This window comes from Eublepharis macularius, chromosome 5, assembly GCF_028583425.1.
Source record: "Eublepharis macularius isolate TG4126 chromosome 5, MPM_Emac_v1.0, whole genome shotgun sequence".
Classification (NCBI taxonomy): Eukaryota; Metazoa; Chordata; class Lepidosauria; order Squamata; family Eublepharidae; genus Eublepharis; species Eublepharis macularius.
The window spans coordinates 133,943,215-133,963,088 of NC_072794.1; the positions used below are offsets into that span (position 1 = coordinate 133,943,215).

A 19,874-nucleotide genomic window follows, 5' to 3' on the forward strand; every position below is an offset into this window, starting at 1 on the left:
TGCTTTTTTCCCTCCTGCTTCAGATGTGTCAAGTGTGTAAATAAATATTCCACCCCAGAAGCCCTGGAGCATCACTTACAGACAGCAACACATAACTTCCCGTGCCCACATTGTCAGAAGGTACAAAGATGGTCCGATTGAGTCAACATTTGAGGGCAGTGGGTGGTTTTCATCTCCCATTCTTTTCTATAGCTAGTCTTATTTGTTTGTTTGTTTGTCTATATGAGATAGGAGTTATGCAGCTTTGTTATGGAGAACTGCCTTGAGAAAAATGTGCCACCTTTGCCTGGGGAAAGACCCACCTTAGTGATTCTTTTTTAACTGCTTCTTGTCTTCCCCCCCGCAGGTATTCCCCTGTGAGAGGTACTTGCGGCGGCACCTCCCTACACATGGGGGTGGGGGCAAGTTCAAGTGTCAGATCTGCAAGAAATTCTTCCGCCGTGAACACTACCTCAAGCTACATGCTCACATTCATTCAGGTAGGTGTTTGCGCAAAGCACCTTTCCAGCGAATGGAGCACCTTCACGTTCTTAAAGACCTACTATTGCCATCTTTAATGGTAGTGCATATGAAGCTGTCTTACACTGTCTCAGACCATGGGCTCATCTGGCTGGGGATTGTCTATAGACTGACAGTGGTTCTTCAGGGTCTAAGGCAGAGAACGGTCTTGAGATCTTTTAACCGGAGATGCCAGGACTGAACTTGGGCAAAGCAGGTGCTTTAGTAACAGAGTCATGGTCCCTTTCCTTAAAATAAATATGAAGCTGCCTTATATCAGACCATGGTCCATCTAGCTTGATTGTCTAGTCTGACAGGGTTCTTCAATGCCTCAGGTAGAAAATATGTTTCCAAAAACTGCTACCAGAGATGATTTAATCAGGGATTAGAGGTGGGACATTCTGAATATAAAGCAGGTGCTCTGCCATTAACAGTGCTGTCCTAAAAAGATTTACACACTTTTAATCCCACTGTTTTAACTAAATTTAGAAAAGTGTAACTTTGTTTAGGATTACACTTTGAGATACCGCTGGCCAATCCTGTGGCTTGCATCCTGAGCCAAGTTGTTATTGTGTAGCTTCATTTCCATAGATGTTTTGTGTAGATGTTGGATTTTAGTTAACCGCTGGGGCAGTTGCATCCATTTTGGTGGTCCTATCTGTTTTGGTTGATTGGAATATAGCCAGCCACTTGTGCATTTATTTATTTAAGTGTATGCCTCCTTTCTGCTCTAATGCTTACTCAGGGATACTTTCACTAAAAAAAAAAAAAGAAACCTGTCAATAAAAATACAATAATATTAACTCAACCATAACATTTAAATATGGCATTTAAATAAATATGGCATTTAATTTAAATAAATAAATATGGCATTTAAAACTGCAGCACAATTTGTCACAAACAGTAGAAGAAAAGCTAGAAAATGAAAAAGCCCTAGATGGTGTGTGTAAAGCAATCCATCAGTGACTTGAACAATAACAACCTTGTGCCTATAAGACAACAAGGTTGGTACCATTCAAGGATGACAGCATCCCTCATGAGGTGATTCCATAGACATAGGCCTCCCTGTTGTGTGTGTCAAAATTTTGAAGAATGGGAGACATGGAGAAAGGCTTCTTCGTATGATGTCAGATGACAAGAAAGTTCATATGGGAAACATGAAGTTTATGTGTTGCACACAATAAAGCCCTGTTGAGGGCATAGGAAAATGGCTGTCGTTATGGCTGGGGAAGAAGCATGATTTCATCTGGTTTTCTTCTGCCTCTAGAGAATCATCTTCATACCTCACCTCATAGCCTTGTTCTGAGAATCCTCTTGTATGATAATGGAACGTTGTGTCCTCTGAGGCCTGGTCTCCACATGCAGTGGGAGGAGGCAGTAATGAGGTGGCAGAGGGCTTGAGGTGAGAGAATGGACTGTACCACTTCAGACTGCAGGTGAGGGGGTTACATTTTTTGAATTTCCCCTATGTTAACAATTAACAGTAAGTGGAAAATTAGCACTGCACATGAAGAGCTAGGGTGAAACCTTTCTCTTTGGTGTGCTAATTTTTATTTTTCAGGAGTTTATGCAAGGAGGAGCATTAAAAATGAGTTTTTCCTACCTGCAGTGAAGACATGCAGCCCATTCTACCACCTCATTCTTCTACATATGTAGACCAGACTTCAGTCTTTGTTGGAAACTCTTGCCTTGGGGAGCACAGAAGTAAATTCGGATCTTTTGGAATATGATCTCATATATCTACATACTTAATGTTATAGTCCATATCTGCAAAATGTCCTATTGATTTTTAAGGGTTTTGGAATATACTTTCTATCAATAAGGTGGTAGCTGAAGGCAGAGATTCTTCACTTCTGCATTATGCCTGCCCAAACAAACTAAATCCTAGACAGCCATAGGGATGGGAGTAAAAGAGGCTTTGCAGTTTCTTTTGCTGCAATCAATCACCTGCTGAAAGACATCGGTTTTAACACAAATTCGTCTAGAAACTTGTATATGTGCATGCAAGTTTCTCTCCTTACTGGGTATATAAGTCTCTAGTATTGGGGTGAATTGAAGGAGATGAGATTTGGGGGAACTGCATAATCTACTGAAGTTTAGGTAAAGGAAAGTAGTTCCTGTATTAGAATATTCGTCAGTTTTGAAACTAAATTCAGCCTGTAACTCCTTTGCTGTATTCATGTCTTTTTCCTGCACAGGTGAAAAGCCTTTTAAATGCTCAGTATGTGACTCAGCCTTCAATAGGAAAGATAAACTCAAACGGCACATGCTGATCCACGAACCTTTTAAGAAATACAAATGCCCCTTCTCGTAAGTACCACATGGCCCACAGCAGCCGAGCATGGCACAGCAGCCGAGCATGGGAAGCGAGGTTCCTCTCAGTCCACTGAACGATAGGCTAACATTAGAGCCATTGGAGTATATTATTTCTGCCTACTTCAAATTTATTTTTTTGTGCGACACCAAAAAAGTTGCAGCTTTTGAAACAAGCAGAGACAGGAGACCAGGAATGGCCTTCTAGACTTGGTTGGCTTTTCGACACTTGCCTTTGTGCCAGTTACTGCTTTTGAATGATAAGGTAGTCGTATTGCTCATTAAGGAACATTGTCCGAATGAAAGGGCTCTGCAGATGATAATGGCTGTCGCTCTAATGACTTGCAGTTCTAAAGAGATTTTTGGATCGGGTCCTTCATCATAGACATGTGCTTTTCCCACTATTCTCCTCAGTTCACTTCATTTGGCACCTTCCTGGCTTCCGTTCTTGCTGTCTTTCAGCTACTACTTTAGCATCCAGCAAGGAGGTTTCTTTTTATCTCCCTATATTGTACATAGTTTTTCTTGTTTGCTTGAGTTATTTGTTGTGCCAGCCAGGCTGTTTACTCAGCGGTGCAGCTGTATTTTGCTTGATGCACATCGTGCTATAGATTGACAGGATGAAAGATAGGCTTTCTTTGCTGGGAGAGTTCGGTCTGGTGTCCATTCCAAACATTTAATTGTATAAACTTGTGTTTCCTTTTGGCTCGCTTTTTGAATCAATTTTTCAAGAGGGCAGTTTTTGAAAAAGCTCTGCAGATGGAAAAACAAACTTTCCATTGGCACTCAAATGGCATCTGCGCCGCTGTCTTATTTTCATTTTGTTTCTACCATGATAAGGAAGCCAGAAGGCCCTCAAGAACTATCCTTCCCTTTAAAGCAGGAGATGCTCCCATCAATCACCTGCTTGCTATTAAGAAAGGGAACTACATCTTGAGACCTGTAGCGTTCTGCCATTGTCATCATTCTACATCTGATGGGGTTTTTTTTTGGTGTTGTCATTGCAGAAATCATACCGGCTGCAATAAAGAGTTCAACCGGCCAGATAAGTTGAAAGCTCACATTCTCTCCCATTCAGGTAAACGAGTTTGTGGCTTTGGCTCTATGCTGGGAATGAACCGCTATTATTGAACTACAAGAGACCCTTAATTCTCTTGGTTTTGTTTCTCAACTGCAACAAAGTGGGAGAGCAGTATATAGATCAAACCGTTAGGATTTATTATTTCTCTTTTGAGCTGTGATTAAGAGTAATCTTAGTCTGTATGCTTGTTGAGACTGAAGAGGCCACCTGAATAGCCCATAGTTACTACCAGGGGTCATTTTGTAGAAAAAGAGCTGAAGGAACTCATTAGCATAACTCATTAGCACAACTCAGCATATGCTACGCCTCTTGTCATCACTGGAAGTGTGTCATTAATATAACTGATCTGAATATGCCACACCCCCTGACATCACCTATTCTGGCTGTTTTGGACCCAATCCTGGCCATTCAGGGCCGAAATTGGGCCCAAAATGGCAAAAAGGGACTGAAAATGGCTGAAAAGGGGCCCAAAATGGTCAGGATCGGGCTGCTGATGAGCGGGAGAGTGATCCACCACCCTTCAGAGGCCCAATCCAGGCTGTTTCGGGCCCAATCCAGGCTGAAACGGGCCCAAAATGGCCGAGAGTCAGGTGGGTGGAGCCACCTGACATGTGACCTCTTGGGGGAACTGCCGGAACTGTGTTCCTGCGCGTTCCCCCTCGAAATGAGCCCTGGTTACTACGTTGAATTGCTCAAAAAAATTAATCCACAGAAGCCAAAGGCAGCAAAAGCCTAGTCAATCATGCCTCTTTCCTCTTTCTGCAACATTTGTTCCTTTTCTAGGAATGATTCAAAGTAGTCAAGTTTCATGGCTTTCTATGCAAATCTTTTCATGTGTCCTAAAGACTGAGTGGAAGACAGTTGTGTAGAGATGATGGAAAATAATGGCTATGTATGTGAAGTCTCTGCTTCAGACTGCAGTTCTGCCAAGAATACACTAGCAGTACCATCATCCTAAGCAAAGTTAACACCCTTTGTGTTTGGTCCTTTATGACTTTTCATGGGATTGTTTTATTACTTATGAACAATTTGTGTATCTATTAAATGACAGTTGTTATATTTGCATTGCTTATTAATCCTTTTGTTTTACTGCCCTTGAAAAGGAATTCATACGATAGTTTTGTCTTGGTTGCTAAGCTGTAGCTTAAGAAACTAGTCCCTTCCTTCAGAATTATAACAATGGACTCCATAACCATGTCAGTGAGCCCTTTATAATGAAGCTGTGCGCTATGTTCTTGTTTAGGGATGAAGATCCACAAGTGCCAATATTGTAACAAGGCCTTCAGCCGGCGAGCCCATATGGTGGAACATCAACGCTCCCACACTGGCAACTACAAGTACCGCTGCCCTACCTGCAGTAAAGGCTTTACACGCCAGAAGTACATGAAGGACCATAAGTGTCGGCTAAGTTTACCCAAGGACAAAGACCTCCCAATCAGGAAATCCCAGAAGAAGTGGGGGACTCGTGGGCGGAAAGTGGGACTTTCCCTTTCTGCTCAGTTGGCCTTGACAGAACTGAAAGACGGTACAGGCGGAGAGACCCCTCAAAAAGGTGGCCCCAATAAAGAACACTTCCCAGAATCTGACACAGTCCTGTCCATTGTGGTTGGCAGAACGGCACCATCAGCAGATTCAGATCTTGGCAGTCCCAACCAGCACGATGACATGCCATCCAATCTTGCCCTGGCTGAGTTACAGCCTGGTGCGGAGAGTTCATGCGCCATGCTGGCAGTCCCTGTTTATATTCAGGCTACTGACTAACTGAGGAATTCTATGTCTTGTGTTCATTTAATTGGGGCGGTGGAGGAGAGAGGAGTTCCTGTGTTCTTTGACAGAGATGTCCTGCTTCAGGGGATCGCCATTGCATTGTAGGGGGGGGGAGGTGTCAAATGGCTGCAGTGATGAGCATTCTTACAGAAGGTGTTTGCAAGGAAGACGAGGACATTTAGAGTCACCTCCATTTTTTTCCCTTTTCCCACATGAATTAGTGTGATAAAGTGATTAACAAGCAGCAGGCAATGAAAGGTATGTCTGTATTCTCCACATGTTACACTGGTAGGGTGCTCAGTGGTTCCTGGTGGAACAACAATCCAAATCACTGGCATAATTTGCAAATATCTCCCAGACCAGAGGAATTTTTTTAAAAAATGTTGTACTGCATCTCATTTGTGGTTTCATTCTAAAATTTGTATTGCCTTCTCTTTGGACAGTCGTTCTTCTACAGTCCTTCCTACTGGAAGCGAATTCGTTATGTGATCTTTTGGGAACATCATTCATAAATATTCTCATAGACATATCCTATGTCTCTCCCTTTCTAATGTATATCAAAAGGGGAAATTGTTGCATAGAATTGTAATGGTGCAATTTAAACACCAGCTTCCCCTCAGTGAAATCACTAGGATTTGTAGACAGACCTCAACAGCCTCACATGAAAGATAATCTGTGTCTGAGTACATATTTGGAAGAGTATGGGAAATGTGTAGGCAGTGGATGCCTGGATGGGAAGAGAGGCCAAGACAGATCCCAAGAACAGAGGATGAATACTAAATAATATGAAGAACAATCCATTTGTAGATTACATGTTATCCCCGCTGTCCTCCACCACTTAGGTATCTTTAATGGGGTTATCATTTCTTGACACACTCTCACTGTCAAGTTGTATCCCATCCCCATGTAGATTACTTGGACCAGTTAAACTATCATCCCTTAAGGAAGAGTCATCCTAAACCTCTAGCTCCCCAGTTCAAAAGCTTCTCAGGTGCCATTTTGATATTAAGCACCAGTTGTCTGGTTTCATTGTCTCTCTGCTGGAGCCCAGTCTCTTTTCTACGTACGGTCATCTTGTCCCAAACTGTCCTTGATGCCTAATAAATCTAAACCCTCCTTCCTGGTGCCACCACGTCACCCACACATTGAGATTGCTAATGCTCATCGGTCTAGCTTGCCATGTATAGGGAATGAGCAGCATTTCCAAAAGTTGTATCTTGGAGGGCCTTGTCTTCAACATCCTACCCAACAGCCCAATGTTTTTCTTCCAAGACCACAAACTACATTTCCCAACATTGTTTGCGCTGATATACACTGACTTCTGACTCCTCCCCCACAACATCTACTAGCCTCTCTAGACAGTAAGAGATGTGTACAGCCTTTTCCAAGTCAGGGAAGGTCACATATGGTTCAAACTCTTGTTCCAGACCATCCCTCTGCAGTCTTAATAATTACATCTTTGCTACCACAAGCCTCCCATAGGGACACTCCTTTTTGAGAGAATATCAGTTCGTTATCTCAGGAATGGCTCCTGTCTAAGTGATCGTTCCCCCTCTTCAGACTGACAGTCTCCTAGGGACTCTCACTAGGAAGCAGGATTCCTTTGGCAGGTCCCTAAATGTCTTGTCTACGTACCTCCATTCCCCTCTGATTCTCCAGGTCTGCAACCTTAGGCTCAAGGGAACACTTGTTAAATGGGTATGTATTTGCGTGCATGAACAGGTACCTTCTCTCTTCCCTACCACTCTCTCCAAGTTACAAGCCTTACCTTTCCAAATGGGGGAAGGGTAGAGTAACTGGCCATGGGGGATGGCTCATTACAGAGAGGACAGGCCCCATCCAGGTGCTAAGTCCCCTGCAAATGACTCTTCCAAGGCTTTCCTAGCATCCTGTAGTAGTTGATGGGAATTATGGCATTCCAAACGGAATTGGAATATGGAGGACGCTAGAAAACTAGTGGCAGGCTGTCATAGGGTTGCCAGCACAGCCTGGCACCCTGCAGGAAATTGTGAGGAGCAGGGACCTATCTAATCCAGATTATGCCAATGCCGATGCCATGTCTGTCACAAACTGGAAGTGACATAATCATGTTGATGCAACGCTTTAGGATTCAACAAGAACTCTGGTTTAATCATAGTGCTTCGAGTGAATCCTAGAGCATCGTGCGGACGTGATTGTGCCACTTCCAGTTTGTTTCAAAAATAACATCATGGCATCAGCGTGACACCAAATTGCTCCTCCCACTCCTGTTGACAGCAGGGAATGTTGGTTTCCAGGGTGGGAGATTGTCTGAGTGAACAATACTAACTTTGATGGACCAATGGTCTGATTCATTATAAGGCAGTTCCATATGTATAGATAAGATCTCCTGCTATAGCAAGAGACTGGGCTGTCCTAGCTGTGTAGCAGCTGCTTTCTTTTATGAACCAATTTGAAGTAGGGATATTCAAACACCTGTCAGTTCAGCTAACCTTTTGCTGACTGTGAACAGGATCTGATTGCCATTCAACCCTATTCATCAGATTACTTTTCAAGTATTCAAATAGTACACTACAATACAGAGCAATTGTCAATGTTTCATGCATGAGCATCTGCACAAAAACCAATGAGAGTCCTACTTTACCCTTCCTCCTCTATAGACCTATTCTCTCTGCACACTGCTAGGTAATCAATAGTATAAATAAACAGTGAACAAATCATTTGGTATTTGTCCAGCAAAGCTGGGATGGCACCCATATGGGCAGGAAAATCCACATCTTCCTAATCAGCGCCATTTACTGCCCTCGATCCTCACTGTGCCGATTTCTCTGATCCCTGCTTCTGTAAGCCTTTAAAAAAAATCATAAATTGAATATTGTTACAGTGTTAGAATGTTATAACAATCTGTCAGGTTTTCTGAAGCCCCAGATATAATATTTAAAGACCCTTTCCCCTTTTATTTCCACAATGAAAGGGACTAGAAACTTTTTTAAAAAATGAAAGTTGGTGATTCAAGTAAACTGATGAAAAGACTATCATAAAATTATGTGGTGGTAGAGTGCGGTCAAGTCATAGCTGACTTATGGCAACCCCTACTGGGATTTCCAAGGCCACAGACTAACAGTGGTTTGCCTTTGCCTGCCTCTGCGACTCTAGTCTTTGTTGGAGGTCTCCCATCCAATTACTACCCAGGCTGACCCTGCTTCACGAATATTATAACACTATTAAGTTGCCAACTTAAAAAAAAAAACCTGACAAAAACCTGAGTGGTACAGGTGGAAGATGGCCACTGACAGGCATCTGGGGCCAAGGAAAATGCAGAGAAACCTGCCATGTGGAAGTCCCATTGCTGCTGTGCTGTGTTTACTGCCCCAGCATCAATAAGGAAACCACACAAGCTCATTCCTATATGGAAAACACCTCTGTCAGCCGTTCTAGTTATCATGTAAACGAAGTTTCATCACAATAGTTGGCACCTGATGAATCTTCGTAGATGAAAAAGGAAGCTACTGCTAACAAGGGACAGAATGCTGAGAAGGATCTTCATAAAAGGGTCTTCATCCCCTATGAACTTCTACATGAAACTGCTGGGTGAGTTTATCCAAAGATTTGGGCTCGGTTGCTGCCAACATGCGAATGACACACAGCTGCGTCTCAGATGGGTCTGCAGGGATGTAGAAAATGTGAATTGGTGTCTAGAGGGAATTTTGGAGAGGATACAAGATAATAAACGGAAGCTTAAACCTTATAAGACAGAAGTGCTATTGGTGAGTGGAAGGTCTCACCCAGGATTTAAAGTGTCATCCGTTCTGGATGGGGTTGCACTCCCCTTGAAGGAACAGGTCCGTCATCCGGATAAGATTGCAAGCCCCCTACCGGGGGCGGGGGATTCCCCCTCTTCTGGTGGCTACACTGCCACTTTTCACTTGGCTAGTGTGGGGGAGGTATGGGGAGGCTGGTTGGAGCACTGGGATCTGAGGTCCCCCCACTGACCTGGCTGGCAGGGGGAAGGTGGGGGAATAGCACTCCCGGGTGCTCTCCTGGGGCTGCGCGACAATGTCACTGGGAATGACATCATCATATTGCCCTGAGAGCACATGCGCACTTTGTAGTGGGCCAATTTCGGCCCCAAACGTCCCGGAAGTGACATTATCATACAGACAAAGACAAGGTGAGTGCTGCCCCCCCACACCTAAGAGGGTAAGGGGACATGGCAACTCTACAGCACTTGGTGAAATGGGGCATGTGTGCTCCACAGGGCTTCTGATGATTTGACTTCAAGTTCAAACCAGAAGCAATGGGCTCTCAGTAGGACATACTTTAGGAATCGGCCAAAAACATAGTGAAAATGCTGAGTCCCATCAATTCTGGTTTGAACAGGAAGTTACATCATAGGAAGCCCCATGAAGCATGCACAGTAGGGTTGCCAAGTCTCCCTAGCAGCAGGCGGGAGGGTGGGAGGGTGTCCACTAAGGTTCCCAGGTGCCCACTAGTGGCAGGCAAACTCCCAGAGATTTGCCCCCTCGATCAGCGGGAAGGGGCAAACTCCCAGAGCTTGCCCACCACCGGCAGGCACCTCAGGAGCTGCATCCCTGCACGCCACTGGGGGCCAATTTAGGCCACAAACCAGCCAAATTAGAGCCGTGCAGAGCACAGGAGCGCTCCCACGGTCGGCATGACATCACTTACAGAAGTGACATCGCTGCACACCCGCGCAAAGAATTAAACAAGCCCTACGAAATGTAAGTGCCAAGTCCCAACCCTCCCACTGGGAGGATAGAGAGACCTGGCAACCCTAGTGTCCAGCACTTACTGAGTTCCAACTTGGAGTGTGCGCACTGTGTGCGCGCGCTCCTGGCTGAATTGTGATGTCATCACTTCCAGAAGTGCCATCATCGCACTGCCCATGGGAGTGCTCTTAAAGAATCGACCTGTTTGGGGCTAAAATTGGCCCTGTGCAAAGTGCAGGAGCACTCCCATGGCCTGTTTGTCTAGGTTGCCTGCTGGGAGATGAGGGTGGTGGTTGATTACCCGGCAGCTTGCCACCTCCACAGATGGGCAAACCACTGGGAGTTTGCTGGCCACTAGTGGGCTCCTTGCAAGCCTAGTTACACACACTTTGCATGCATGCACATGGGAAGAACCAGGGCTCCCCCCGCCAGCACCCTCTGTTTCTGGGTTTGAAGGTAGGGGACCTCACAACCTTGGTCTAGGGGTGCTCTTAGACACAGGTCTGCTGGATAAGCAGGTGGCAGCTGAGGCCAGGAGTACCTTTTACAAGCTTTGGTTGGTTAGCCAGCTGTGTCCTTTCCAGGGCAGAAAAGATGTGGCCACTGTGTATGGTGCATTACCTGGTTTATAGATTATATTATGGCAATGCGTTCTATTTAGGGCTGCCCTTGAGAAGTGTTCAGAAACTTTAATTGGTGCAGAATACTGCCACCAGAATGTGGCAACACCAGAATGTTGACTGCAGTGAATCTCAGAGACCTTATACCTCCAGCCTTGGCCCATCTACACTGGCTCCCAATTAGTTTCCAGATGCAATTCAAAGTGCTGATGTTGACCTTAGAAGCCCTGTATGGTTTAAGACCAATGCACCAGAAGGACTGCTTACTCCCTTATAACTTGCCAACTGCTATGGTCATCTGCTGAGGCACTGCTTTGGGTGCCCCGCCTTCTGAGACTTAGGCAAGTAGCAACAGAGGAGAGGGCCTTCTTGGGTGATGGCACCAAAACTCTGGAACTTTCTCACTGGAGAGATTCATCTGTTCCCTTCTGTTGCCTTGCTATCTTCCACCAGCAGATGAAGAGTTTTTTCCCTTCATTTGGCATTCCTTCAGTGATCCCTCCTTTCTGATCAATGTTTGAATAGTTGTTTTTATATGAATTTTAGCTCTGATTTTAATTGGTTTAATGGTGTTATTGTTCTTTTTGGTTGTTTTTACTGGTTTTAAAATATTATTTTACATATGCTTTAATTAGTTAGCTGAGTTAGTAGCTCTTATTAGGACAGAATGGTGGGATATAAATTCTGTAAAATAAAATCAAAATAAAATAAAAAGGGGTTCTGTATATCAGTTTCCCCTGCTATTAAAACAATTACATTCTAATTCCCTAAAATGGTCAATTACAGCAGTTTAAACAGATTGATAAGTTTTCCTTAGGAAGGTAAATCCAAGGTTTTACTCCATAAGTCTGTCAGTGTTACTGTAAATAATGCCAGTCTCTCTCTCAATATATGGATTCCTATCATTTTTATGGTCATGTTGCAGGGATGAGCCACGGCACAAATAGATTAACTAGCCAAGACCCATCTCAACTAAAGCCCTGTAACGTACATAAATGAATAGACAGTGTCATTAGGATGGGTTCAGCCACAACCCCTTTAGTTCTCCCCAAATGTGTTAGAAAGATGACCCCAGACCCCAGAATCATCTGCTAAATCAGATGACTCCATTCAAAGTAAATGACTTATATCCATCATGATTTAGACATCAAACACATAGAAGCTGCTTTACTCTATAATGGCAAAGTGTTTCATCACTGATGTATATGGAGTAGCATTTGGCGGAAGCTTGATAGTAGTGTTTTGTATACTTACAAATTAACAAGAAACAAAATGGCCTTGTAAAAATACAGAATCTGCCATATAAAGTTGTGAAGCTAGTAGAGCTTCTAAAAACAGAAATGTGTGCTTTTAAAAATACATTTAGCTTGTACCTGGTGGAAATGGAAAGCCTTTCCTATCTGGAAGATAGACAGAATTACAGTCACTGTAATGTTCCTTTAGAATGTCATGCGACCCACCAGTGATTTCCTTCAAATCAATAGCCAGTTTCTAGTAGTTTATCTAAATCACATAGCATTCTTGCCACATGTATCAAAATGCGGTATGAGTGTCCCATGTGATGAAATTTTCCAATAAAAGTGATCGCCAGGAGATTATATGACTTCCATAATATAGGTTCTCAAGAATTTAAGTTTCATTCTGATAATTTCTTTGAGTAATGTTTTCTGGATGCTTTTAACAGTGTCAGGAGGAAGCAGTTTGCTAAATATGTCCTTGTGGCTTTTTCAGTCTGCCAATATCGAAGGTGCAATTATGTGGTTTTTACAGGTGGTTGCAACATTGCAATCATTTCTATTTTGACAGTCTGGTGAATGGAAGACCTGGTTGTTTCCACAAGTAATAGTGCATTGCCTTTCGTCCTCTTTCCTTTCTAACCTACATTTTCAGTCAGTTGTGATCATAGGGTAGCCACTCTTGTGTCTGAGAGAGATGATAAATGCAGCCATCTCAAAATAGCTGGAATTGCATGTAATCCTCATGTTATGTGTTAGACTTCTTCCACGAAGATATTAGGTCAATGGCAGTTTGTAAAACCATGATTTGGATTGCAGACAAACAAATGCAGGTTTGCTTCAACAAATGCTGGTTTTGTTTCATTCCACTTTGGCCAGGCATCTTTGAAGACATGGAATGAGTGAGGGTGAGACCGGGGACCAAGCCAGGATTAAGACAAGATTAAACTTGGGTTTGTGTGTTCATATATAATGCTAAACCACAAGTAAGATTAACTGTGGGCAATAAACCAACTTCAGACCAGGGTTTCAGGTCCTAGTTTGACAGCCCCCGACTAATGATAATTAGTGGAGTGTTCAGACAATCACACTCATCATAGTTAATTTAAGTACACCATTATTTCATGGTTTATGCCTAATTATGATGGGGAAAAAGTTTTATCAAACAAATCAGTACTAGAGAAATTCTGAACCTGTAATCTTAATTTTTGGGTTCTGTGACTGCTTATGTTGATAAATATTTGCAGTCTCATCAATGATAGCCAAGTACTTCTTGTCAGTAAAGCCCCGTTTACAAGTTACATTGAACATATTTATGATCTCTGTATAGTGCATACTTGATTTTTGTTTATACATGCATTGAGTAATTCTCATGTTACATTTGAACCATATACTGCTCAGCCTGTGACTGAAACCCCACAATTATCCAGGTATTGGTCCCTAGTTCATTTACAAATTGCAAGCACATTGGCTCTTTCTTACAGATACATGTATTCACTGTTACATGTAACATACATGTTGTATAACTGGCCTCCTTCCGGTCTCACAGCAATCCATGCAACAATTGCCTCTAGACTGGATTTCTGTAACTTGTTTTATGTGAGCCTACCCTTGAGACTGATCCAGAAACTACAACTGGTCCAGAATGCAGCGATACAAATCCTAATTGGAACATCATGGACAGCACACATTCAACCTGGTCTACATCAGCTGCACTGACTTCTGGTGGAATACTGAGTCAGGTTCAAAGTTCTGGGATTGACCTCTAAGGCCTTGAGCGGTCAGGGACCCGAGTATCTTTGGGACCGTCTCCTCTGGTATGTTCCCTGAAGAGCATTATGCTCTGCAGTGAACAATCTACTGGTGATCACCAGCCCAAAAGTCCTGCTGTTCTTGACCAAAGCCAGGGCAGAGACCAAATAACATCTGTGCCATGCGAGACCTGATGCAGTTCCGCAGGGCTTGCAAGGCAGATGTTCCACCAGGCTTTGGTTGAGGACAGTGATGGATTTACTGGTATTCCCTCCTCCTCCTTTTCCTTTCTGCCACTTTTTGTTGTTGTGGGACAGTGATAAACTTTATAATCTGAAGTATTATTGCCATCCTGAGAATGTTTTAACTATGGATCATTTAAATTGTGTATTTTTTATGAATGTTTTTATCATTATGTTGTTCACTGCCCTGAGCCGTGTGTATTCAGGAAGAGTGGTCTATAAATTGAATTATACAGTACATACATTCACTGTAACATATAAACAAGGCTATTGTCAGTTGGCATTAGAGATGGGCACGAACTGGGAAAATTCTGAACTGTGCGGTTCGTGGCTTGTCGCATTTCATTAACCACAAACTTTAATGAACTTGCCCTGGTTCACAAACCGGTTTGTGAAAGTGTCACTTTTGGATCAGCAGAAGGTCTGCAGAGAGCCCTCCTTGTTGTCTAGGAAATTAATTGACTGATGCCAGGTTGTCTGCAGCGATGAACCAAAAATGTGACCCAAACGAACTGGGCTAAAATTCATCACAGTTTGTGAGAAATGAGCTCCCATGAAACATCGGTTTGCAAACCATGAACCTGCCTGGTTGATGATGAACTTTTGTTCATATTTCAGTTTGTGCCCACCTCTAGTTGGCATTATAATTTCTTGTTGAAGCTGCTCAAAAGTTCATCTAATTAAACATTCCAGTTCACAAACACAGTGGCAGCCAGGAATCTCTGGGAAGCTCAGAACCAGGACATAATGAAGATACCTCTCTTCCCCCTCTCCTGGCAGCAACTGGTAATGAGAGCAAGACAAAAGCATATCTTCCATAAATTAATGTACATTGTTTTAAAAAACCTGTTTTAGCTAGTGGCCCTCTTCTGGCAATTGACTGATAAATGTTCATTGTGAGAAGAAAGACTTCCTTTTGTTTTTCCTGAATTGCAAATCAATTTCATTTGATGTCCCAATGCTTTCTTGTGCCTTGAGAGAAAGAATAATTTTTCTCTGTTCTGCATTGTTCCTGTCCTCTGCCATGTTCCCCTTAATTAACCTTTTTTATTAAAAAAAGACCCAGTCTCATTTTTCTTTGTTGTAAGGAACCTCAAATCCTCATTACTTGTGCTTATATCTTCTTCTGTTCTACAATAGATGTTTTCAGATGAGGAACAAGAACTACATACAACATACTACAATATAGCTTTATTTAATTTAAGTACCACCTTATAAATAAAAGCAAGAAGTGATTGCATCATCTTTTTTTTTTTACATTGGCACCACTGGACAAAAATTCTCAATAACAGTTCCACTATTCCCTAATTCATCTTGATTACAACTACATTTGATCCCTTTAGTGTATATTCAAGCATTAAGAGTTTCTTACTCAGTTGTGTATCACTTTGCATTTACTTATAAATCTCCTCTGCTGTTCTGTTACCTGGATCTAATTTAAATGTGACATGGGTGAGGCAGAATAACTTTACTTGTGTGATTTTGCAGGCATCCATATACTCATATAAACACATCTGCTATACATGTAACTTATTTTTATTATTTATTTATTTTTTATATCCCACCTTCCTCCCCAATGAAGACTCAATGTGCCTTACATCATTCTCTTCTCCTCTATTTGTCCTCATAATAATCCTGTCAGATATGTTAGGCTGAACATATCTGAACATGTTAGGCTAGGTCTTTCAAGCCACAGATTCACCTTGGTGGATCTGATGAGAAGTTGTACTTGGCTCATTAAAAGTTTTGCAAGCAAGAACCAATTGCTTAAGGGAACACAAAGAGATCACCTGTTGCATGTTTCTGTTCACTGTTATACCCAAGGCTCATTTAGAGGGGGAATGCACCGGAACAGCGTTCCAGCAGTTCCCCCAAGTCACGTGGCCCCGCCCATCTGACTTTAGGGCTGTTTAGGCCTCGATTGGAGCCAAAATGGCCCGAATCCTGGCCAAAACAGCATGGATCGGGTCAGTGCCAGGCGGGGGAAATTTCCCCCGCCTGGCACTGACTCAATCCCGGCCGTTTCATCCCCTTTCCGGGCTGAAACGGGCACCAAAGTGCCATTTTCAGCCCTTTTGGGCCTGGATCCAGGGCCAAAACAGCCCAGACTGGGTCAGTGCCATGCAGGGTAGGGTTGCCTGCCCGGCTCTGACCCGATCTGGGCCATTCGGCCCTGAAAGGCCCAAAATGGCCACTTTGGGGGCATTTTCTGTTGGGATTGGGGCTGAAACAGCTGGGATTGGGTCAGTGCCGGGCAAGGGAAGCCTCCCACTCCTGGCACCAACCGTCCTGGCCATTTCAGCCCTGATCCGGGCTGAAACGGGCCCCCAAGTGCCATTTTCGGCCCTTTTGGGCTTGGATCCAGGGCCAAAACAGCCCGGATTGGGTCAGTGCCATGCAGGGTGGGGTTCCCTACCCGGCTCTGACCCGATCCGGGCCATTCGGCCCTGAAAGGCCCAAAATGGCCACTTTGGGGGCATTTTCTGTTGGGATTGGGGCTGAAACAGCCGGGATTGGGTCAGTGCCGGGCAGGGGAAGCCTCCCACTCCTGGCACCGACCGTCCCGGCCATTTCAGCCCTGATCCGGGCTGAAACGGGCCCCAAATGGCCATTTTGGCCCCATTCCCACTGGGATCGGGGCTGGAATGGCTGGGATCAGGTCGATGCCAGGTGGGGGAACCTCTGCCTGGCATTGACCTGGTCCTTGCTGTTTCAGCCCTGATCTGGGCCCAAACGGGGCCCAAATGGCCATTTGGGGCCTGTTTCAGCCGGGATCAGGACCAAAACCGCCAGGACTGGGTCGGTGCCTGGCGGGGACCCTTCCCCTGCCCAGCACTGACCCAATCTAGGCTGTTTTGGGCCCGATCCAGTCCCAAACGTGCCCAAAATGGCCATTTTGAGCCATTTGGGGCCTGTTTCGGCCTGGATTGGGGCCAAAAGGGCCCTGATTGGGCCACTGCCAGGTGAGGGAACACTCCCCATCTGGCAGCAGCCAAATCCCGGCCATTTCGGCCAGATCAAGGGGTGTGGCATATGCTAATGAGTTATGCTAATGAGTTCCTGCAGCTCTTTTTCTATGAAATGACCCCTGACCCATGGAATTGATTGTATGAAATGCTGTTGTGCTGTTATATATTGTGGAGGGCATCAAGATAAAGTAATTCAGTTTAAATTCATTTGTCTTGCAAGTTTTATTCCTGATTTAACTCCATAAAACCCACACAGACAATGGTTTATACAGGCAAAGTGAAGTGGGTAGTTTCATCCCTGTCATATTTAATTCATGCCCTGGTTGTCATTTGAAGGAATTCTTTCTGGACTCCACAAATATACTTGGGAGTTCTATCACTGTAACTTGATGTAGACTGCACTTATCACAGACTCATGGCTTACCACCAACCAAAATTTGTGAATAAGGTAATCAAAGGGGCTTGGGTACATTGAACTTTATATTGAATTGTGCTGTGTGTTCAACAGATTGTTAGGGACCTCACACTTTAAGGGTGTTGACATCAATGTGTGATGTGACTGCATTAGTTTAAACTGGCACTCAAAATATCCTAAGTATTTTTAAAAAGGGGGGATTTCAGACAAATTATGTTATTAATTATTTGAAAACATGGCTTGGGGAAGTTATTCGTCTGACATGTACTCTTATAACTTCATTTTAGATGCTAAAATGGTACAGTGACTTATGCCACAGAAGCTAAAACTGCGGCTTTAATCTTTGTAAATGAGTTGGAGTATGCAAGTATCATTAACTACTGTTCTGTATACAAAGCAGGTATATATGTAATACAGGTTACTGTTTCTTTATGATTGATGACTATCAATTAATTTTCGTATAAAATGTTCTTGGGAATAGAGTTTTGGGAGGAAGGCTCTAGCTTTCTTTGCTCACAGTGAGAGCAAAGATACCATGGAGCCACTATGCAGTGCACATTTCCCCCCCAGTATTATCAACTGCAGGGACTGTCCAGTTATGGTCCATTAAACTTAACCCAGTCAACAGCATTGCCATCCTGTTCTCAACCATCATTTGGGCTTCAGCGTCTTTATAGAGGACAATCAATCATGGTTGTTGTGGATTTTCCAGGCTGTATAGCCATGGTCTTGGCATTGTAGTTCCTGACGTTTCGCCAGCAGCTGTGACTGGCATCTTCAGAGGTGTAGCACCAAAAGACAGAGATCTCTCAGTGTCAATCTCAGTATCAGTGTCAAGTCAGTGTCAAGTAGCACCAAAAGACAGAGATCTCTCAGTGACACTGAGAGATCTCTGTCTTTTGGTGCTACACAGCTGCTGGCGAAACGCCAGGAACTACAATGCCAAGACCACGGCTATACAGCCCGGAAAATCCACAACCATCGTTCTCCGGCCGTGAAAGCCTCCGACAATATAACAATCAATCAGTTTCTTCTAATCTGTGTGGTATCCCATAGTGTCTGTATGGCACAGTGGTTGTGGTTCGGCTGCGAATCAGCACTCTACTGGTTTGAATCCCACAACTGCCATGAGCTCAGTAGGTGGCCTTGGGTAAGCCACTCCTCACAGCCCCAGATGTATTGTGGGGATATTAATAATACTAACTTGTTCACCACTGTAGGTGAGGCACTAATCTGTCTAGAAGAGCGGTATATAAGCGCAGTTATTATAGGAGAAATTGAAGCCACTCTAGGGCATCTTGTGCAGCCACTCTATGGCTTCTATTTCTCCTAAACTCTATTATATACCATGGAGTCGCGTTCCGAGGTTGCTATTTCCTCCAAGGGACCTGATTTCTGTAGTCTGGAGACCAGTAGTGATTTGGGGAGAATTCCAAGCCCCACCTGCATGTTGATAATTCTACCTGACAGAAGCAGATACTAGAGCTTTGTCTCTCAAAAGCTTATACCCTGAAAATCTTATTGGCCTCTAAGATGCCAGTGGACTCAAATCCTGCTGTTCTACTGCAGACTAAGATGGCTATCTACCTAATATATACATTAATTCAAAGTTTTAAAATTAGGTACTACATTCCATATTTTGAACATCTTTGTGTATTTTCTTGGAGGAGGCTAAACTATTCTGTGTAAATGAAGAAGACATTTGGAACTGCAAGGATAATGCTTCCTTTTTAAAAAATTGAACCATCAATGAAATAATGACACCACTGATGCATGTTTTTAAGTGGAAGTCCGAAAGAATTCCATGAGATATTCTTCCTAAATTAGGACAACATTCTAACATTGAAATCCTAAGCAGAGTTACTTCAGTGTAAGCCCACTGATTCGTAATTCTGTTTAGGATTTCAATGTAAATGCTATTCTCATTTTGATCATGAATGTCTCGTTGAATTTAATGGCCCTTCCCCCCCCCCCCGTTCGTATCATCATCATACCGCGTCAAGGGAAGAGTGTATCTACGAGTAAAGACGCAACTACATCTCCCACCAGCTACCAGAACACCAACGGGTGATGCTATGCGCGCACGCGGCATTCCCTCAAGGTATTTCCCAGCATGCAACACGAGGGCAATCAAGACTACAACTCCCGGTAGAGCTTGCGAAATAGCGTCCCTCTTACCCCAGCCCTGGCAACGCCGTGGGTTCCAGGAGAGGAGCGTAGGCGGAGTTATTGCGGTTGCCGTGGCACCCGGAGTGACGTCATCATGTGGGCAG

General features: G+C 43.7%; 1 protein-coding gene across 2 annotated transcripts in view; it reads left to right on the plus strand.

Annotated features, from left to right (window-relative positions):
* The window catches only part of ZNF341 (zinc finger protein 341), a 28,622-nt gene extending 22,481 nt beyond the window's left edge, over positions 1 to 6,141 (plus strand). For both annotated transcript variants that reach the window (XM_054980585.1, XM_054980586.1), the window contains exons 11-15: positions 24 to 120; positions 347 to 479; positions 2,697 to 2,808; positions 3,819 to 3,889; positions 5,136 to 6,141. In XM_054980585.1, the coding sequence (XP_054836560.1) occupies positions 24 to 120; positions 347 to 479; positions 2,697 to 2,808; positions 3,819 to 3,889; positions 5,136 to 5,653 (931 nt within the window). In that variant the 3' untranslated portion in view covers positions 5,654 to 6,141. The remainder of the gene's footprint in view (positions 1 to 23; positions 121 to 346; positions 480 to 2,696; positions 2,809 to 3,818; positions 3,890 to 5,135) is intronic.
* The last annotated feature ends 13,733 nt before the right edge of the window (positions 6,142 to 19,874 follow it).